Source organism: Podarcis tiliguerta, assembly GCF_965153285.1.
Source record: "Podarcis tiliguerta genome assembly, chromosome: 5".
Classification (NCBI taxonomy): Eukaryota; Metazoa; Chordata; class Lepidosauria; order Squamata; family Lacertidae; genus Podarcis; species Podarcis tiliguerta.
The window spans coordinates 46,052,260-46,074,598 of record NC_139538.1 but is presented as its reverse complement, the minus strand read 5'-3'; the positions used below and the strand labels follow the sequence as shown (position 1 = coordinate 46,074,598).

Here is a 22,339-nt window from a genome sequence, read left to right as displayed (position 1 = left end):
ATTCAGCAGGTTATGAAGAGTGACTAGTGGGGTGCCACAGGGTTCTTTCTTGGTCCCGGTCTTATTCAACATCTTTATCAACGACTTGGATGATGGACTCAAGGGCATCCTGATCAAATTTGCAGATGACACCAAACTGGGAGAGGTGGCTAACACCCCAGAGGACAGGATCACACTTCAAAACGACCTTGACAGATTAGAGAACTGGGCCAAAACAAACAAGATGAATTTTAACAGGGAGAAATGTAAAGTATTGCACTTGGGCAAAAAAAAATGAGAGGCACAAATACAAGATGGGTGACACCTGGCTTGAGAGCAGTACATGTGAAAAGGATCTAGGAGTCTTGGTTGACCACAAACTTGACATGAGCCAACAGTGTGACGCGGCAGCTAAAAAAGCCAATGCAATTCTGGGCTGCATCAATAGGAGTATAGCATCTAGATCAAGGGAAGTAATAGTGCCACTGTATTCTGCTCTGGTCAGACCTCACCTGGAGTACTCTGTCCAGTTCTGGGCACCACAGTTCAAGAAGGACACTGACAAACTGGAACGTGTCCAGAGGAGGGCAACCAAAATGGTCAAAGGCCAGGAAACGATGCCTTATGAGGAACGGCTAAGGGAGCTGGGCATATTTAGCCTGGAGAAGAGGAGGTTAAGGGGTGATATGGTAGCCATGTTCAAATATATAAAAGGATGTCACATAGAGGAGGGAGAAAGGTTGTTTTCTGCTGCTCCAGAGAAGCGGACACGGAGCAATGGATCCAAACTACAAGAAAGAAGATTCCACCTAAACATTAGGAAGAACTTCCTGACAGTAAGAGCTGTTCGACAGTGGAATTTGCTGCCAAGGAGTGTGGTGGAGTCTCCTTCTTTGGAGGTCTTTAAGCAGAGGCTTGACAACCATATGTCAGGAGTGGTCTGATGGTGGTTCCTGCTTGGCAGGGGGTTGGCCCTCGATGGCCCCTGTGGTCTCTTCCAACTCTATGATTATATGATTCTATTCTATGATTCTATGATTCTATCTATGTGACTTCTTTACCACATGATCTACTTAAAACTCAGCTCACGCTTATGTGGGCAATGCTCAACCCTCTTTCAGAATTTTTGTCCTGCTTATGATAGGTTGAGTTCAAGGTATGTGGGTGCAAAAGGAAACCATTGGCTTAATCATATGCCTCAAATTCTACACACATAACCAGGCAACTCGCCTTCTGAACATGTCAAATTGGTCATGTCTGGTCTTTGTCATTGTGAAGTTCTTGGATTCTCAGGATATTCTTTGATAATGCTGGTTGATGGAAGTTTCCCAAAAGATATATGTCAAAAGTAGGGACATGGGGAAAATTCAATTTGGACAGCATTTTAATGTGAAACTCTCCAATTCACACTTTCTGAAACAATATGTGAACCGACACACAGACATACTTTGAAATTAACACTTCTCCTGGTTTTGAAAGACAGGTTTCCAAACAAACAATGTCTACAAAAATGTGTAAATTAGGGGGAAGTGTCCCTTAAAATGCATATGGGAGTCAAAATAACATGCAAATATGCATCATGTTAGACTAAACTGCTTGCAAAAAATGTGCATTTGGGGGCAATTGCATAAAAATGTGTATATTAGGAGAAATTCACCCTATTATTTTATTTTACTTCTTTTTTTAAAAAAATAATCAAACTGATGCAGAAATGTAGAGAACAGAACTTAGTAATGCAACGAGTAACTTAAAAAGAAGAGAGAAATTGACATATTTATCCATTCCTAGCCCAAATGCAAGATTAAATTGAACTGAATGTAGGCTACTTCTATAGCAGAAAAGAGAACTAAACTCTTGACTGATGCAGAATGGACAATTTACTAAGTTGATAAATTTTCTATTTGGCACCTGTTTATGGTGCACCCTCCCCCACCACTCTGTCCTTTCTACGCCTCTGTTTTTGCCTCTTTGAATGTAGACACCTCAGAAATGTATTCACGTGGGAGACTTATTGGCAAGTTTTGATACTTTAAACATTGACATTCTTCATCTTTGGGGAAATTCATTGAAAATGTTTTGATTTTAGGGTTCATTATAACGGCATTGTCACTTTCAGCATCTTGAAGCACACAGGGCTAACATCTCAATTGAAGGTTGACAGTTTTAGCAGACACTAAATTGGCTCCATTAAGAGGTAGGAATGATTGCTTCTATTATGAAATTCCTACTCAGTCCCTGTATCGGTGGATGAAAGCTTCCTAGATATTTGGTGTTGATAATGCAATCTCTAGCACACCAGATATATTTCTCTTGAAAAGTAAATGTGTCCCTTCCCTTTTGTGTTCAACATACACGACAAAGGAAAGATACTACTGCTTTAGACAAAACATTCTTATTTCTTAGGAACATGTTTCTGTTATGATGCTCATTGATGAGTAGAGTGGGTTACTCCACTTACCTTAGAGCAAGTCCATTTGATATAAGCACATAAATGCTTCCACTGAAACCTTGGAATAAGTAACCCCCATAGCAATTGAATTGTTTGCCAGATTCTACATTGTACTTTCCATAGCATGACTACACCACATTTCACAATGCTGGTTGATGCTGGTGTGGCAGAACTAGCTGCCAATCCAAACTGCTTTGTCAATATTACATCAAGGCGGAATTTGGTTACCGAGTCAATGCCATGATACTTGTGCAGCCATTCTTCTGTTTTCCATTGTATTGTTTATTTACTGGCACCAACATTTATACAATCGGACACAGATGTATCCAAGAGAAAAGGACTGTGTGCTAGATGTGAATTATTCAGATTAACCAACCTTGAACTGGGGGATGGATAGAGGGAAGGGATGCAGCCTTTTTTATCAGTGTGAATTTGCTGATTTCAAAAATAGAGATCTGCTTTCCTGAAACTTGCAGAACTAGAGGTAATAAAGCATTTCAACCAGGTACTAATTAGATTTCCCAAAGGGGGAAGGGAATTCCATTTTTGGTCACATACTAGGCACCTCATTACACAAAAAGTGTAATTCTGTCATTTGTTACATGTAAACAGCTTCTATTGATTTCACTGGGACTTTTCCATGATTAACTAGTGACAGGATTATATCCAAATAGATAAATCTTAAAGTAGTGGCTTGAAATAGTCTCTTGCACATAGAGCTTTTCATCTCAGCCTTTGTTCAGCCTCTGAGAAAAAAGAATATCATTTTTTTTAATGCCGGCAGCACTACCAACAGGCTGCATGGAATATAGGAGCCCAGCGGGAATAGACCTTTAGCAGGAATTCATATCTGTACTCTGAAACATGCACTTTTTATTGGTTACATCCCCTAAGGACTTGTTAAGGCATTAGTTACATTTTACCACCCTAAATGTCTTTACCATAAACAAATGAAACTTTGGAATCCAAGTTCAAGGAATAAACTCAAATGAAATGCAATTTAACCACTCTTTGGGGATAAAGACTTAAGTGGGGAAGAATGAAGAATTGATAGCCTATTACGACTTGTAATTTTCCACCTTGAATTATTGACAACCTGTGACATTACACCCTTACAAATTACAATCTATAAACAGCTTGGAAAATATGACCTTTGCATTACAATTGGTCTCCAGATGCCTCTGAGCTTATTTTCAGGCAGCTGGCAGAGGGTTATTTTCACTGAGGCTGAGTAGGTGTGAGAATGCAAGTAAGTGGAGAACTTTATTATACACTCAAGCCAAGCTTTCTTTCTTTCCCCCTTTCCCCCTCTGCAGGAGAACTTGAAAACCTGATGGATTATGGGTGGCATGACTTTTTTTAAGGTTGAGGATGAGGGAAGTAAAAGTCATTAGAAATTTTTGGCAGTAATTGATTAGCAGTCATGGAATAAATAGAACTAATTAGCTAGAGTTTGTTGACTTAGCACTTTAACAAAATTGAAGGTGAGAAATACGGTGCATTCATGTATGTGTGTGTTTTTTAAAAGGAAAAACTGTGCTTTGGGAACAGTTCCTCAGGATTGAGTGGGCAGATTGGAAGGCATTGTTTAAGTGGAAATGAATGGGCTTACATTCCAGCCCTCCTTTTTGGCATCTGTCCCACACAAGGTCATGTCCTATGAGACAGTATAAGATTGTTGGGCTTTGAACTTTACCCATAAGCAACTGGCAGGAGCTCATTTATGCTGGCAAGACCCTGTTTAGTCAGTTCATTTGTCCAAGTTTAAGGACAGTAGCTTGTCAGATTTAATTATGACCTCTGTAAATTGCTGGTGACGTTCCATAAATGTTAATAGATTTTTCCAACAATATAATATATTCATTATATTATAATGTGATATAATATCTTTCTTTCATAAAGCTAATGTAGTTAACAAGACATAAAGACTTGTACGGGAAAGAATCTGTGTGAAACAGGTGAAGCGAACCTCTTTCTTTTTTGGTAACCTCCTGTGGACCCCATGCCAGTGATAGGTGGGGCCATAGGGAAAAAATGTGCAAAGCTATGCATGCAGATTTTACCTCTGCAAAATAGGCAACACCCTCTATTGCCTTTGAAGCATCTGAGGACTGGAAGAGAGGCAGGTCTAAGTAAAGCAGGGGTGGAATGATAGAGACAAGAAAGGTAGTGGTTTTAAACAATAACAGTGATGTGAATAAAGTGAGGAGGGGGAGACACAGAGAGGAGGGAAGTTGTGGTTTAAAGGAAGGTTTGAGTACAGTGAGAAAGATGCTGAAGCTTTGTTGTGTTATCTTTCAGGTGCTGGCTTCTCTGTTGTACCCATCTCTACTTTTTCTCCTTGTTATTTGTTTTTTAAAAAATCCTCAGTATTTCCCCTTCCTAATCTATCCAGACTTCCCCAATTGTTTTAAACCACCTTTTTAGGACTAAGAAGGATTTCCCCTTCTTAGGACTAATCCACACTTCCCTTTTTCGCTGTGCTTTCAAGGCAGAGATCCATGCTTTCCCAGTCCATGAGACACCACACAACCTTCATTGGGGGCCATACAATGATGATCTAGTGCAAATGTAGTATTGAGAGAAATGGGAAAGCAGTATCACAATACTGCCAGAGCAAATGTCTGTACTTATCTTGAGGAAAGCTAAGCTATGAAACAGCTTGCCTCTGGGGAAACGCTGTGGCAAATAATTTCGCAAATTCTATAGAGGGATCAGCTATCACTTGAAAGTGGCACCAGTAAGTTCCAACTGATTATGTCGGTCTCTGCCTTTATTTTGCGACTGGTTCTGCAGCTTCAATACCATTCTGTGACTGGCAGACCTTAGTAATTTTCAGCCATCTCAAGAAGACCCTGGCAGCACCAGCTTTGAGAAGGCCCACTTTGAGAATGCCCATCAGGTTTATCAGAAATAAGCCCCACTGTCTTCCAGGTGACTTAAATTTATGAAGTTTTAGGGAAGTGTAGATAAAACTATTTATACTGATGAGCTTGCTTCTGTTGTCCCCTCCCAATCATACATAGATATATTTTGTAAGGTATGCCTTCCCCTCTAACTCTGGGGTTGTCCAGTTACTCAAGGGCACTCCACTCCTTTATCTTTGTTGCATTTTCCTTGTGACCATGTAGCTCAATTCAATAACTCTGTCATGGTATCTTTTTTTCCTTCTGACAGGGAGCTAAACAGTGATTTATTGCTTGAATGCCTATCCCTTTCATGAAAGCCATTTGTTTAAACATCAGTAAAGCACGAAATTAATTATTCATTGCATGCTAATTTTTCACTTTTATCTGCTTTAGAAAGCCTCAGAATAAGCTGACTGCTAGGTGTTCAGATATATATAAATATGTCACATTATTTCTAGCTAGCAGTTCTGGAGTCTGGGATTTTGTGTTTTAATTATTTCCCTCCCCACAATCTAGTGATTCTATTCCAAGGAAGGTTTTCCACACCAACCTTTCCTCCTTTCTTTGCAACATTTTCTCATTCTCCTTTAGAAAGTGGCTTACAAATGGTCAGTTCATATGGCTACAACTTCTGGCTAGAAAGATTTGTGTTTGGGGTTTATAGGATCTATTCTAACTGTAATCGTAAATATACCCTGCAGGACACCATCTAGTAAATGAGGTTTGGTGTGTGTGTGTGGTGCTAATATACTGAGGTGATTTTGATATAATGTTGGGTGCTTCTGGGTAGTGCAAGATCATAACTTTGTTTAAATTTGTGCAGGACGTGTGTGTGTGTGTGTGTGTGTGTGATTTTTCCCATCACATGAGTTCATGGGACAGTAATAATTTTTGTTTGTTTGTTTGCTATTTGTACCCCATCCATCTGACTGGGTTGTCCCAGCCACCCTGGGAGGCTTCCAACACATATAAAAACATAATAAAATATTAAACCTTAAAAAGCTTCCCTATACAGGGCTGCCTTCAGATGTCTTCTAAAAGTTATGTAGTTACTCATCTCCTCCTATCTGATGGGAGGGTGTTCCACAGGGAGGGTGCCACTACAGTAAGCACTGTTCAAGTTTGCAATCCAGTTCATAGCTGTGAAACCAGGAACCATCTTCCTCAGTTTATCATTTCATATGAAGTGTGATAGTCACATGAGGGCTATTCCAAATGAACAGCCCTCCACAAGAAAATGGTGGAAGTACTGTACCTCTTCAAATGTGTGTTTGACTTGCTAATAAAATCATGTAGCAAAGGTATAGACCAGTGATGGGAAACCTCAGGCCCTCTAGATGCTCCTAGACTGCAGCTCTAATAATACCTGAGCATTGGCTATGCTGGCTAGGGTTAATGGGCAGTCCAACAACACTCAGAGGACCATAGTCTCTCCATCTCTGCTTTAGACCAGTGTTTATTGCTGCCCAACTGTCTCTGGACAGTTTTTCTGTGTTTTTACAAATGAACTGACAGATGGCAGCCATTTTGTGTGAGAGAGGGGAACTAATCAGTCTAGAAAAAGCTATGTGTTTACCACAAGAGGGACAGCTTGTTGGAGTAAGCAGTCTTGCTTGTTAAATTAATTCTGTCATGACCAATTGAGAAGTCAGATTTTTGTCACGGTTTTTTTTTTGGGGGGGGGGGTGAGGTGTCTTCTTACATATCCAAGACTGTCACAGTTGGAAGTGAAATATCAGATGGATAAAGGTTTGGTATTAGGAGGCTTGAATAGTATTATCTTCATTTTCTTTCTCCATATTTTCTTTCACTCATAAAGCATTGACTATATATTTATATATGGTACATATGTAGGAAATCCAAACATTTTGGGCAGGGGGATCAGACTTGAGAATGCAACAACATCCATCACTTCCATGTTTCATCTCCCCATCCCTACCGCCATCCCAAATGCTGTGAGATAAGTTCAAACTATTCAACACAGTTCCTCTGGCAGATTTGCTGCATGAAAAGTATTTGTGTTTATTTGTTATATTTGAAAAGGGGATTTGTTTCTTTTCCCTATACAGTTTGGAACAGCTCACTTCTGTGAGCTGTCTGTATTACCTAGAGGGGAGATGAGTGCTTTGTTTACCCATAAGGAAGCTCGCTTAAGAAGCAGTTTTACTTGTAAAAGCAAGTAAGTCATAGCCAATTGGCTGGCTGGGACTTTTGACATGACACAATCTGCTTGTACATGCCCTCACTTTGTTATGGTTAATATGAGTGAATCTATCAGATATGAGGCTTGAGTACAGAGAGTGCCATGTAAACTCAGAGAGAGAGAGCATTGTATTGGATGTCACAATCCGTGTTCCTTGTTTCATGTTGCCTAGGTTGCTGAGCAGAGGTAAACAATGGTTTGATGTATGGAGGAATGAGTGAAAATTAGCCATTTTAAAAGTAATATGGCACCGTGTTCTTGTAAACAACTCCAGGGCCATTAGTCCTTGAAAGCAGAAAACTAGATCTGAACTGAATTTTTATGAAGGTTTACTTTTGTGCTCTAATGCACACATTTGATGAGGGATTTTTTTGTCAGTTAAGAAGTCATGCCAAAATAGAAAATATAACTCTACTTCTTGTGCAAATATTCTCGGCTCAGAGGGAAGACTGCAAAAGCCTCCAAAGTTTGATTTTGAAGGTTCCAGGGAATTGTACAGTCCCTGCATAAGGGACAAAGAAGCCCTTGTATGGACCAGCACACACATTTAAATGTGATAGGGTAAGCACTTTAACCATTGAGGTATTGAGTGGGATGCACTTGGCAGATTGGGGGGCTCGGATGGAGGAGAGTACCAGTGGGTGAGAGGGGACGAACTTGCGAATAGGATCAAGTGGGGTTGGATAAAGAAACAAGCAAAAGACCACAGTGGGGCAGATATTTGTGGCAGGGGCACTGTTGGTAAGGGAGCTGGAGGAGCTCCACAAAACTGGAGAGAAATTAGGGGGCAGTAACAGATTCAGATAAGACCTTTGAAGGGGAAGCAGGTCAGAGTCAGAGGTGGGAGCCCAAAAGGCTGAAAATCTCTATGCAGTACCTTTGAGTGGGCAGGAAATGGGCAGAACCACTACATAGGAAAAGCAGGCGTAAGTTAAGTCTATGACTTACCTTGGACTTTTGTTTCTCTGGTCTAAGTGTTTTTGAGCAATGATGGAAGTGAGCAAACATTACACGTTCATTGGGGGAGAGACAGGTCTCTTGCAGATGTCTTGCCTCGAGGCTCACAAAATTCTCAATCCAGCCCTGAGGTTATAAATCGAAAGAACCAAATCACTTGGAATTATAGCAGAAGCATGTTTTTATTAGGTTGATTTATTTGCCTCTCTTTGAAGAACTCCATCCCCAATGAAGTGATAAAAGCTATTTGCTTGACTTTAGCATCTTATTGTACTGGGTAAAAATGGAAATAATTTGTAGATAGGAAGCCTGGTGATTCAAAAGCTACTAAAATATTTTCAGGTGGAAAGATTGAGTTCCTACAGATAGGTTGTTTTGTGTTAGAAATAGCTGTGCAATCAGAAATTGCTCCCTATAATGTATTTACAGAAGAAAACAAGCTTGTTTTCTTCCCCCAGGCACAAAGATCAGATATGAATCTGTGGTCTTATGCTTGCAGATCCTTATGATAGTCAGTGGTGTTTTTTTCTGGGGGGAAGCGGGGGGACCATACCCCTAAACATTTTGTGAATCTAAGTTGGGTCTCATTGAGGCAGAATATTTCAATATGAGTAGGAAAATGAGAGTACCCCTAAACATTTTTTAAAGAAAAAAAGCAGTGATGATAGTTAATACATTTCAGAATCACATAGCAATATCTCAAAGCTGCTTTTCAGTAGGCTTTGCCTGTCTTCTGTTTCAGAACATGGGTATAACAAAGCAACATCTAAAGTGGTTCACACCATGCATATTGTTCTTAGGGCGACCCTGTGTTTGTGGGCCTTCTGGTCTTTTATGCATAGAACCATCCCAGCTATACCTTAAAGGTTGCTCATTCTCTTCCTTAGCACAATTGATGCCTCTTCCAAACCACATGGAAAATGAACAGGGTTATAGTGACTAATCTTTCTAGATAAATGTCAGTGTAAAAGTGGCCAGAGTAGCTGCCAGGGGAAAAGAGCATTAGTGTCAGGGAAGCTTAGCCAAGCGATTAAGTGACACTATATTGGCTTGATATGGTATCCATGTTTTTGAAAGTTGTGTCAAAATAGTTGGATCCCTTGGGCATAGAGTGGAAAGTTATACGAGTGGAAAGTTACACGAGTCTTCTAGGAACATCACACAAAGTTGCATCCCTGTAATTCATAAAACATAGCTGTAGGATTTCTTTCACTATATTCTTTATGGAAAACATGAATACAGCATCCCAGTGGCCTTTGGTCCCCTGGCTGAAGAGTTTGTTTCAAATAACTTGACACTGCCAACACTTTCAAAGGGGCAAGTATTGGATTTTGTGGCTTGCATTGGAACGGAAAGGCACAAGCCTTGAGATAATTATCTTCCAAAGGCACAGATTCTCATTCCCTAAAGACCTGTGGAAACAAGTAGCTTGTCCCTGTTTTGACAGCTGCCTTTTGTGATGCCTGGGGAGCTTGAAATCATAAGCTGATCATGGCTATGCATGCAACCTTGGCTCATCCTAGATCAGTTACTGCAGTTGGAAGTTGAGATCTCTTTCTTGGTCTGATGGGGAGGCCTAGCAGATGTACTTTGTGCTAAGGTTAGCACAGTGTAAACTGCTCTGCTTGGATCTGTGTTTATGAATATTCATGTGTCATGGAACCTTGCAGATCACTTCCGGCTAGGAATTCTTCATCAGGAGGACATCATTGCTCTGTGCCATCATCTGCCGCTGTTTCCTCCCCTTCTCTTTTCATCATATTATGATTTAAATAATGGCATTGCTCTGAAATACCTGCCTCTAAATGGCAGGTAACCACCAGGTTTCTCTCTAGAACACATGTTGATCTCAGACATCAAATTATACATTATATGAGAGATCAATGCTTTGAACTTCCCATTAATTTTCTTTTCTTAATGACAGCTGCTAGGGAAAGGGGAAGATTTGAACCTAGGCCAAAGGTTGTGTGGTGAAAGTAAAGATCCCTCCACCTTTGCACCTCAGCTGCAGTCCAAAATATTTCCCACCATACTACTTTTAGGAGAGAAAATTGCACATGAAAATCTATCTAGGAATCTCCCATGTTTTGCTACTTTGGGCTTACAATGTCCTCTTAGTATTTGCATCATCTGTGCATGACATGTGGATAGCCAAGACACTGAAACAGTCCTTGTTGTTTGCTGGTGCATTATTCTTCAGCGCCTTTTCTATAAAGATGTGCCAAAACGCGAACACGAGCATCTTCAGGAGAATTGTAAAAACTGGGCTGTTTTTGGTTGCAAAACTGGCAAATATGGAAACACTTCTGAATGCTTGAATTTTAGCGCATTTCTCACACTGCCATTTTATATGCACTTCCCTTGGAATTAGTACCATTGAACTCAATGGGGTTTGCTTACAAGGGCTGGGTGGTAAAATTTTGTCTAACACATAAAATGCCATTATCTTGTTTTTAAAAAAATGATTATTCACAGATGGCATTCTTAATACTGCACCTTCTGTTGATCTGGGTAACCATGATAGATTATAAGGAAGGAAGCATTATATATAGTATGCTGAACAGTGGAAATGAGAGCACTTGATATGTTAGGGGGAAATAATTAAATTCAAATTGCTTGAATGGGAAACATTGCAGGGAGTGGGAAATGTTAAAGGACAACTACCGTATATACTCGAGTATAAGCCGACCCAAACATAAGCCAAGGCACCTAATTTTACCACAAAAAACTGGGAAAACTTATTGACTCGAGTATAAGCTGGTTCACCACACCACAAACCTGGTGGTGGTGGCAGTGGCGGAGGAAGAACAAGCAGGCCTAAAAGGCTGCTTTCAGGCTGCTCGTTCCTTCTCTTCCGCCACCGACAGCAGCAAAGGCGGAGGAGGAGTAAGGAGCAGCCCGAAAGGACCCTCACTTGAGTATAAGCCAAGGGGGGCTTTTTGAGCATTAAAAATGTGCTGAAAAAGTCTGCTTATACTCGAGTATATACTGTACTTCTATTAGTTGCTTATATTAAGTTGTTCCCCTCGCTTCTGCAACATGACTACAGAAGCCCCTCAAAGACCAGGGGATATGTAAGCAAAGCTTACATTCATTTTTCTTTACTTCTTCTATAGCTAGTTGTGTTGTTTGATGAAATTACTGTAGATGAGAGGAATAGAAACAAAGAGAAAAAAAGGGCAATGCATTATTTTTCATTACATTACCAAATTCCTTTACACCCGTATTTTGACATTTAGAACAACATAATATGCATGTCTTTGTTCATTAGGGTCTTCAGATTAGCTAGCAACAGCCAGGGAGAGAGAAAAAGAATGTTAAATGTAAACTAACCTTTTACAGGCTAAACAACAAAGAGGTGGAAGTAGGAATGAAAGAATAAATATTTTACATGATGGGTCCACATAGCTTTTTTTTTTACTAACAATACACAAAATGAGAGACCCTCAATGCAAAAATGCATTTTGTTATCCTGTTTGCACTTTTGTCTTTGTATCAAAAAATATGTACTTTATCAGAAAAAGTAATTGGATAAGAAAGGTTATCGCACCATAGAAATAAAGTAAAAGGGGTATTATGAAAAGGGGTGCATTAAAATGAAAGATGAGGGGATTACCTAATAGTTATTCAGTTTACATATTTTTAAAGATCACTGTATATTGCTTTAACATAGAAGTGGTTTAAATATGAGTAAAGCCCAAGATTTACTGGTAATCTCTCTAGGAATATTTATTCTTAGGCTGGGTCATTAGTATCACTTCATACAGCCAAAAAAGCATTGAAGTGATGTAGACTGCGTTGTCCTCAGCTGTTTTTCTGCAAACCGCTGTGCTGAACCAGAACTGTGTGACATGTCCAAGGGATCTAGGGAAGTCATTGGACCCTAATAAATAGCCCTTTTTTCTGGGAGCTGACCCCATGGGAAAGCTGTAGCTTCAGGAGACCTGACATGCCCTAACTGATCACAGCTTCTTACCCTTGACACAGCCTTCCACAATTTCTACCAGGATCCCAGGAACAGAAAGTGTGGTGAGTGTCTCTTAGTTAGGCTAGGAACAAAAATCAAGTCTGGGAGCATAAAACTAATCACTGAGACCTACTCAGGAGGGGGAAACAATATCTTATAAGTCCTCTGGAACAGAATCTTGCTAATATTCCAGGAAGGAGTGGGGTAGCTAGGGTAGCTATAAAATTGCTTAGTTGGTTTCTAACTGATCACTAGACAGAATGCTGGGCATTGCATGAGTCCAAACGAAATGTAACTAAGTGCAAAATAGCACACTGAGAAGAGCTTCTGAAGATGTCTTCAGAAGCCCCCTCAAAGTGTTATTTTCTGCAGCACTCTGATCAGGGGTTCTGAAGATCTGACAATCATCTGATTTTCAGATCTTCAGAAACTCAGTTCAAAGTGTTGCACAAAATAGCAGTTTGAAAGAGGCTTCTAAAGACCCCGTGGGCAAAAAGGTCACCTGATAAAATTTTGACATCAGATGATGGACAGGTGTGAAGCTCCACCCACCTGTGAAACTTGGCCTACAAGGGGCAGGAGAGATAATTCGGGCTAGAAAAGTTCCTTACCTCTGAACTAAGACATGTGTCACCTTGGCTCAGTCTGATATTTCCAGGAATGGCACAGTTTGTAAAATTAGCTCTCTGGAAGTGCTCCTTATCACTACCAAGATCAGAGCTCCCACCTGTGGACTACACCCAAAATGTGAACCTAAATCTTCAAGAGGACTGAAACTGAAATTCAGTATAGGTTGAAACACTATCCCCCACTCTGACTTTCTGCTGAAACTTTTTGCAACCCAGCCTGATTTATTTTTTTCAGTACAAACTTTATCTTAGCTGCTTGATAAAATGCTATTTCAAACTTGATTTTAAAGTAGTTAAATTGATGTAGTTTTAGTTGCTACTTGTTTGATTATGGACTAAGTGCTGTTTTTGCTTTTGTCTGTAAGCTGTTCTGAGGGCTCGATGGGAGCCATGTGGTTGGTAAATAAATCATAATAAATGATTGGTTCATATGGGGTTATTGGCACAATGGCAGCTGAAACAATATGGTGCCAAGCATGTAGTCGAGCACAGCAGAGATGAACAGCTAATTGCAGCTGGAAATCGCTAGTCATTCTGCTGTCGTCCATTTTCCAAACTCTGATCTACTGAAAGTTGATGACTCACTTTCATTTTAATTTCACTTTTTTTAGAGAGAACCTGAGCTTGTGCTAGGTGTCGGGCTGCCTACCACCCTGTCAGATGGCATTCCCACAGCGGGTGCATATGCCTGACAAAGACATGTGCCAATTAAGGCTTGGAAAGTGCTAAATTTCAATCACCGCCCTCCCAGGAAAGCTTATCAGTGGCAGCAGGGCGGCTGTTTGTTGAAGATACAGAATTATGTTGCCGCTCCGCTCCCTGAATAGACCTATAAATCCCCCACTACGAAAATGGGGAAGGGAGGGGCATTTGCACATAAAGCATTTCTGGTAGTTGCTCTCCTGATACAAGACGGCAGTAAACCAAATAATGAAGTCAGGCTAGCAGTGTGCCAGGTCTCGCATCCATCTGTAACAGGAATTAAGGGCACTGTCAGCAACTGAACCTGTTAACCCGAAAAGCAGCTTAACAAAACCTCCAACAGAGATAGTATTTAAAGCATGTCCATAGTTTTGGGGGGCACCACTGTTTTCTATATGTTTTGGTGGTTTTACAAGGGCATGGTGAAATTACTAGAGCATGTACTACCCCATATAAATGATATTCAATTGAGTGTTATCTACACCAGGGGTGCCCGGGACTTTTTTTCAGCTGAAACTCACAGGAACTCAGTTCTGGCGCCTCTCAGGGTGGTGCCATTGCCATTATAAGAGAACAAGGGAGGTGTTCTTGGTGAATTCCGGCACCTCTTTTCCTAGAAAAATAGCATTGGGGTGTCTAACCTGTAGCCCTCCGGTTAGACTCCTGCTCCCACCAGTCTTAGGCAGCATGGCCAATGGCCTGGAATAATGAGATCTGTAGTTCATCAATGTATGGAGGACTAAATGTTATCCACCCTTGCTATACATGACCACAATGCCAATAAGGTGGATATGTGGCTATGGGGGTTGGGGTGGGGGTGGGGGGAATCTGGCCTACCACAATGAATGAATGAATGAATGAATGAATGAATGACTTTACAGTAACTAGCATGGAAGCAACAAACACACTTTAAGTAATGCCAGAAGCACATCTGCACTGAAAAATTATGTAATGCAGCTTTCCCTTAAAATTTCATTTAAGACTAATCTCTTTCTCTCTCTCTTTTAATTGGGTCGATAAACCCAATTAATGGGATGTTGTGGATGTAATTCATCTTGTTTTAAGCAAAGCATTTGACAACATGCCCCTTATTTCACTCCATGAACTGGTTAAATTTGGGTTAGATGATAATGCCATCAAATGGATTTCCAGCTGGTTGGAAAATGGTACTCCTGGAGGGCTCATCATTGGTTGCCTTTAGGGTGCTGCAAGGCTCTGTTCCAGGTCTGGTATTCTTTATACCTTGGGATCAATGCCTTAGGTGAAGAAGTGGAGGCAATCCTTGCTAAATGTGTGGATAATCGGGGAGAAATAGCAAACACCTCAAAAGATAGGAATAAAATTCAAAATGACCGTGATAGAATGGGAAATGGCTGAAATTAACAAAAGGAAATTTGATACAGACAAATGCAAAGTTCATCATTTAGGGCAAACAAACAAAACATCAAATGGGCAGGTATAAAGTGGACAATATATGTACTTTTGTTTGTTTGTTAAACAAGAAAAACTTTAATAAAAAGTTTCCAGATCATAAAATGTAACAGCTGCCATTTTAAAAGGATATAAACTAATTGAGAAAAGGTACAGAGGGGGGCAACAAAGGTAGTTAGGGGTATGAATGACAAGTCCATAAGCTAAACATGTTTAGCTGGATGATAATACTCTTGAGAGGCCTCAAGGGCTATCACACAGAAATGATCAATGAATGGTTATGTGCTGCCCCAGAGAGTATGGCTACATCCATTGACAGATTTCAGCTAAAGTTCAGGAGAAGCATTTTATCCATAAGGGCAGTCTGATAACTGAACCAATTACAAACAGGGATTGTGGGTTCCCTTGGCAAAGGTCTTCAAGCAGCTATTGGAAAGCCATCCTTTGTTCTGCATTTCCTGCATAGTACATGGTGTTGAACCTACAAGATCCTGTCCAACTCTATGACTCCATACTATTTATAAGAATATACTATACTATGGGTCTTTATTAAAGTCTGTGGTTTATCTATAAGTGTTATTGTACAATGTGAGGGCTTATTTCTGGGGGCAGGGGGTAACTGCCGGAGTAGAAGATCTTGACCATTAATTCACATGGAGCCCCTGCATCAGGTCTAGAAAAATAGTTTTAATCTGGCTCACACCATGTTGATGTTTCACCTTTATCATGTGCTTTGAGTGGTAAAGCAGATGACCCTTCCCTTTTTTCTGAGAGAAGTTGCCACATGCGGCAGACACTGGTGAGAGGAATTCCAATGTCTGCGGACGTCTCTGCAGACACTTCCATATCAGTTAAGCAAATGCTTGAGCAATTCATTTAATTATGTTAAGCACCCATTAACAGCAGTCTAAGTCCTCCCCTGGGTCATATCAGTTCTATGAGATTCTAATTGTTAGAGAGTAACCATGATTTCCTTCTTGTGCCTGCAGGTGATTTTAATTCTGACAAAGCTGTATGACTACAACCTGGGGAGTATCACGGAGAGCTCACTGTGGAGGTATGTAGATAAGCTGAGTTAATAATTACCAACTTACTTAACAATTTGGACACTGTGGTACAGTCCTTTCATTAGATTTAATTGGATTTCTTACATGATGGAAGGTTTGCAGGTCTCTCAGAGTGGTCATTTATGGCTCTGCTCATTCTTCACACGTGGAGATGTCAGAATTGAGCCATCCTCTTCAGCTACAGTACATGATGTACTGCTGCTTTCATGTATCTGCTAATTAAAAATGAAAATTTGATTTAAAAACTGAAAGCGAAACCTAATGTTGTTCCAATTTGTAGTAATAATTTATTTCTTACAATATGGTGAGTAGTGCATTAACAAGCTCTTTTTCCAATAGAATAATAGAATCCTAGAATCATAGAGTTGGAAGGGACCCAAGGGTCATCTAGTACAACCCCCTGCAATGCAGGAATCTCAGCTAAAGCATCCATGACAGACGGCCATCCAACCTCTGTTTAAAAACCTCCAAGGAAGTATAGCCCACCACCTCTTGTGGGAGTCTGTTCCACAATATTAGTTAATTTCCATTTCAAGCTTAGCAGTGATATTTTCTTTCTAGTCACGCTTTTCTATTCACACTGCCTCTGCTATGCACACACACAATCTCTCTCTCTTAACATTATATATAATATTTAACTCAGCTCTTACTCTTTGCTTAGAAAGCTTACATGGAGCTTTTAATGGACTCCTGTTTAGTCACCCATTATACCTAGAGTTGCTTAACGTCAACAACAATGTAGCAATGTGTGTCCCAAACTAATTCATATAAAAGTACTGTAAGTATTTCCTTTGTGCATTCTCCCATCCTATGTTGGGAAGAAACATGCTGGTCATCTAATATTCTCTTGCATTTAGTAAAGGAATCTGAAGGATAGCAACTTGAAAACAAATTCTACTGTTTTTGTCAAGAAGACAGAAGTTCCAGGTGTTTGCTTTTTCCCCGTTTTCCTTTGCATTTATAAATTACTACATGGTTACAGTATTAATAATAAATATGCCTACGTTTATTATATCATAAATGGAAAACACAGTACAGTATAAATCTAAAAGCATGTACTTCTCCACTGCCTCACCCCTCCGGTAGAGGGCAGTGCTGCTGCTGGGAGACAAGCTTCTAATGGTGGAAAATAGTACAGATGAGGTTTGGCTTGGGGCATTAGATCTTTGCACTGAGAGGGGATCTCGTCTCTTTAATTTCACCAGAGACTACTAGTAGATGTGTTGCAAAGTTCTTTCTATGAGACAACAAAAGGTGATATTAGGAAGTTTTTAAAGAGTTTAGCAATAGGCTATTGGGTGCTATTTCTATTTGCCTTGTGACATTAGTGTAGACCTTGGTGTTTGTTCCTTAAAAATATCAAACAGTACATAGAAATAAAATGAAAAGAGCAACCTTTTGCAACCTTGAATGTTCCAAGCTTTTCCAGGTATGATGTCAATAAATGAAATAATGTATTCTCTTGCAAATGAGTGTTTTGATCTTGTTTGCCTATAAATGACATCCAGTTTCTGAAGGCTGAAGAGAGCAAGGACTCCCCTCATCCCTCTTAGGTTCAATATAGTGATATTTTCTCATTTTCCTTAAACTTTTAGAGTGATGCAGGTTAAAAATAAAGCAGTAGCTAAGTCCTATGGCCAATTTTTCATGTGACATTTGCAGGTAGAATTAGTTCTTTGATTCATAAAATTTGGCACATGTGAGCATGTCCTCATATTTATTTTGGATATTGGTCATTGTTTTGCAGAATCAATTGAATCAAGTCTTTAATATAAGTGGTCATATTGATATTTTAACATGTTACATTTAAGAAGCATATTGACAAGTTGGAACATGTACAGAAGAGGGTAACCAAGATGATTAGGGGTTTGGAAACCAAGGCTTATGAGAAGCGCTTGAGTGAATTGGGTATGTTTAGCCTGGCTAAGAGGAGGTTGAGAGGAAATATGATAACCATCTTCAAATACCTAAAGGGCTGCCACATAGAAGATGGAGCAAGCTTGTTTTCTCCTGCCCTGAAGGGTAGGATGCAAACCAATGGCTTCAAGTTATGGGAAAGGAGATTCCCTCAAAAGGTGGTGAACTGTTTTCCTTGGATATTTCTAAGCAGAGCTTGGATGGCATCTGTCATGCATTCTTTAGTTGAGAGGAAATTGAAGAGAAGCACTTTTGCCTGGTGCCTAAAAATATATAATGAAAGCACCAGGCGAACCTCCCTAGGAAGAGCATTCCACCAATGGGGAGCCACTACAGAAAAGACCCGTTCTCAAGGACAAAATTGGAAGCATCTACTTCCTGTTTTACACTAACCAGAGGCTTCCTGTTATTTTTTAACTTGGGAACTATGGTTAGTTGAAACTGTAGTTAGTGAACAAGCAGGAGAATGCACCATGGTTTGATCCTAGGTTGCTTGAACTAACCATCATTTAAACAGTTCCCTTCTGTTTCAACAAAATGGGGAGCTGTGGTGAGTCTCATTCTTGTGACTGTTCCATATGGAGGAGTGAAACCGTGCAGTGTCATTTAAGTAAAACCATACCATTGTTGACCTTTATATCCATAAATGCACTAATTAAGCATGGTTCCTTTCGGGTCTGGGTTTAAGGAGAAATAATGAAGCTTTTCTTCCATCAGCTATATATTTTCAGTAATGTGATTACTTGCCAGGTTTGGATCTTTCTTTCAATCATCTAGCTCTGGAAATTTAACTAAAGTGTTTTTTAAAATGGTATTAAAATTAACAAAGTGATCCACATGAGATCCTAGGCGTCAGAAGACTTTCTGCTGCTACTACACAGTGTGTAAGAGGCAGAGAAGTCTATAGGCAGCTGAGCTTTTCATGCACCAGTCTCAGTGGTTCAACAGGCTTGAGTTACAAGGGTGATTCCACTTTTGAAATGAGTTATTGAGATTTCTCTCCAGCTAGACTTGGCATTAATTACACTATAATCCTCTAGGTAGACTCTGCCTTCCTTGTGCTTTTGATTTCTCTCTCTCTCTCTCTTTTTAAAAAAGCATTTATTTTTCTTCAAGAAAGGGAGTAAAGGTAAGAAATAGCTTGTGTGACACAGAACAATTAGTCAAGTTGGATTTGTTTATATATATTTTCTTTTTCCAATGCTCTCCCAGATATCTCCTAGATCACAAAAGGGATTAAGCTTTGAGACTCTGGAGAAAACAGTGGTTTCTGCTACTAAATAAAGATAAGCTTAAGTTTAAGATAAGTAAAATGTCAGAATAAAAGATACCATATCTGCAGGGAATTGGTGGTGGTGGCAAGGAGACGGAGGGAGGAAATAATCTCCACATTTGTAATGTGATTGAAACTGTGTGGAGACAAACATTAAAGAACTGTGATTAACCTTATCCTTCAAGGCTTTGAATGCCAACCAGTGATGCGCTCTCAATGGAACACAGCTGCAAGTGGCTAGAATGATATTTTTTACACTGCCCATTCCTTTCCTTGAAAGTGTGAGCAAGTTCTGTCTTAAATTCACCTCGACACTTTCAAGCTAAAGGTAAGTTATCACATGCCTGTTTTTCATCTGACGGCTGCAGTTAAAGCAATGGCTTATATGGATGGGACAGCCACCATAGGTCAGGCACGGAGAGAACTATTCAGGGTGGTATTTTTAAATTGAGTTTTCAAGTTTGATTTTGACTTGGCCAACTCAAAATTTTCCCCATTTCCCAAGACTCCCTATTTCTTTAACTCTCTCACTCTTACTGCAAGATGAACCCTCTTCCTTAGGGAAAGGGAACAAATGGCGAAGGGATGGAGAATAGGCCAAGTCCTCTCCTAGGTGGTAAAAGATGCTAAGCACACAATGATCTCATCAAGCCACATGTTGCAGTGGGAAAGTATGCTCAGTGCATTCCATTTGACACCATGCCCCCTCCTGGGTTCCCTTCTTCTCTTCTCTGCTGCATAATACCCTCTTCCCCAAGAATTTTATTCTTCTTGGAGAAGAGTGAGTAGACTGACAGGTAATACAGAGGAGTAAAAGGGATGCAGGTGGTGCTGTGGTCTAAACCCCTGAGTCCCTTGAGCTTGCTGATCAGAAGGTCAGCAGTTTGAATCCCTGCAATGGGGTGAGCTCCCGTTGCTCTGTCCCAGCTTCTGCCAACCTAGCAGTTCGAAAGCATGCCAGTGCAAGTAGATAAATAGGTACTGCTGCAGTGGGAAGGTAAACGACGTTTCCGTGCACTCTGGCTTCTGTCACAGTGTTCCATTGCACCAGAAGTCGTTTAGTCATGCTGGCCACATGACCTGGAAAGCTGTCTGTGGACAAATGCCGGCTCCCTCAACCTAAAAGTGAGATGAGTGCTGTATCCCATAGTTGCCTTTGACTGCACTTAATCGTCCAGGGGTCCTTTACCTTTAGCTTACAGAGGAGTGGATGGGATAGGATGCACTTCTTGTTTTGAATTGAAAAGTTGGATCCAGCCTGTAATGGGATTGATATATTCAAGCTGTGTGTGTGTTTTATCCCTTATCCTCAGTCACCCCGTTCTAGTTGACAGTGGCAGTGGTAAGAATTTATTGTGTCGAAAAACCCAAAGTTAGTTCCGTGGAAGCTGACATTCTTGCCTGGTGTTACTAAGCTAGCCTAACATCAAATGTTACTGTTATTTCTGAATGAGATCAATATGGGAAAGTGCTTTTCTGTGTGTATAAAGTTGGTTGGTAACAAGGGCCACAATCTTCCAGGAAGTTTTCACATGCAGACTTCACTGAAATGAAATGTTCAGTTCCCAGTGGATTGTCTTCAGGATTTTTCTTTATGTAAGATAAATGTTGAAATGCTCTGACATTCTGAATTAGGATGAACTTTTGTTGCTTCCATTTTCTCCCTCTGCTGAGATCATTGTACCCATGAGCACATTTCAAGAACTATAGCTACTTAAATCCCCCCCCCCAGTTTTAAAAATATAAAAAAGCAAAGTGTTAAGCAAATTGCAGAATGTTGAGATTTCTCTGTGACATACCTGCATCTGCCATAATGGCTTTGCTTCTGTGAATCCAAAGTAAAAGACATATAACCACCATATAATGGATGACCTCCAGTCCATTCACATTTCCCTCATATCCTATGAAAAGTTTGTCCAAAAGCATTTTTAGGTGTAGAAAGAAAGCTGAATCCCAAAAGGCGGCGAAATACTTGCTTTTTATTTGCATCTTACATTTAGAGTGTGCATCTCACATATATAGTATGGGGTCTCACAGGTCTCTGAATGTTATCCTATGTTTTACAGCAAGATTCTTTGGCACTTTCTGATCATCATCAATGAGGCCGTAACCTTTGCTTCATTGATGTGGTTTTATTGACATGAATACCATGGATTACAGTTTGCAGGAGCAAACAGGAGCAAATTGATCCAAGATAGAAAGGCATTTACATTTCTCACTTTCTAAGCAGCTAATGGGGCTGAGAAAAGTGGCTCAAAAATTGTTACTGGAAATGGTTAACACCTTAACTCACTTTAGGCATTCAGTTTGCGTGTACGAAAGGGAAGCAGGGGTGTGCAGAATGAGCCCCACCACTGCAGTGACTCTCTGTACGCTAACCTATTGCCTTTGAGATGTTGTTGGACTCAGCTCCCATCAGTCTCAGCCAGCATGGCCAGTTAGGGAAAATGGGAGTCAGAGTCCAGAAACATCTAGCTGGGTTTGCCACCCCTGCAATAGGCTAAAAACTTAGTTTAGAAAACAGCATTTCAATTATTTTTGAAAAATGAATTATTACCTCTTATGCAAACACATAGCTGTGTATGTTCAGTTTTCCTAGTAAACCTGAGGGTTTGACCTGACCTGAGGGTAGAGGTCTGAATTTGAAAGCAAATTCTGCATATTTACTCAGAAGTCAGTGCTGATGTGGTCATTCGGGCTTACTGTGTTCAGCACTAGAGTCTGATGTTTATTTTTGTGCATTGCTTCTGGTCTCTGTTAAGCCTACATGCAAATCCTTCCATAAAACCAACCTTTTAAAGACCTCTCTCCCTGTATCAACAGCATTGAATTGAATGAGACTGGAGCCAGTGATTA

At 40.2% G+C, this 22,339-nt stretch overlaps 1 protein-coding gene across 8 annotated transcripts in view; it reads left to right on the top strand.

Annotated features, from left to right (window-relative positions):
* The window catches only part of SORCS1 (sortilin related VPS10 domain containing receptor 1), a 424,966-nt gene that overhangs the window by 116,982 nt on the left and 285,645 nt on the right, over positions 1-22,339 (top strand). For all 8 annotated transcript variants that reach the window (XM_083441628.1, XM_083441634.1, XM_083441632.1 and 5 more), the window contains exon 2: positions 16,216-16,283. In XM_083441628.1, coding sequence (XP_083297754.1) covers positions 16,216-16,283 — 68 coding nt within the window. The remainder of the gene's footprint in view (positions 1-16,215; positions 16,284-22,339) is intronic.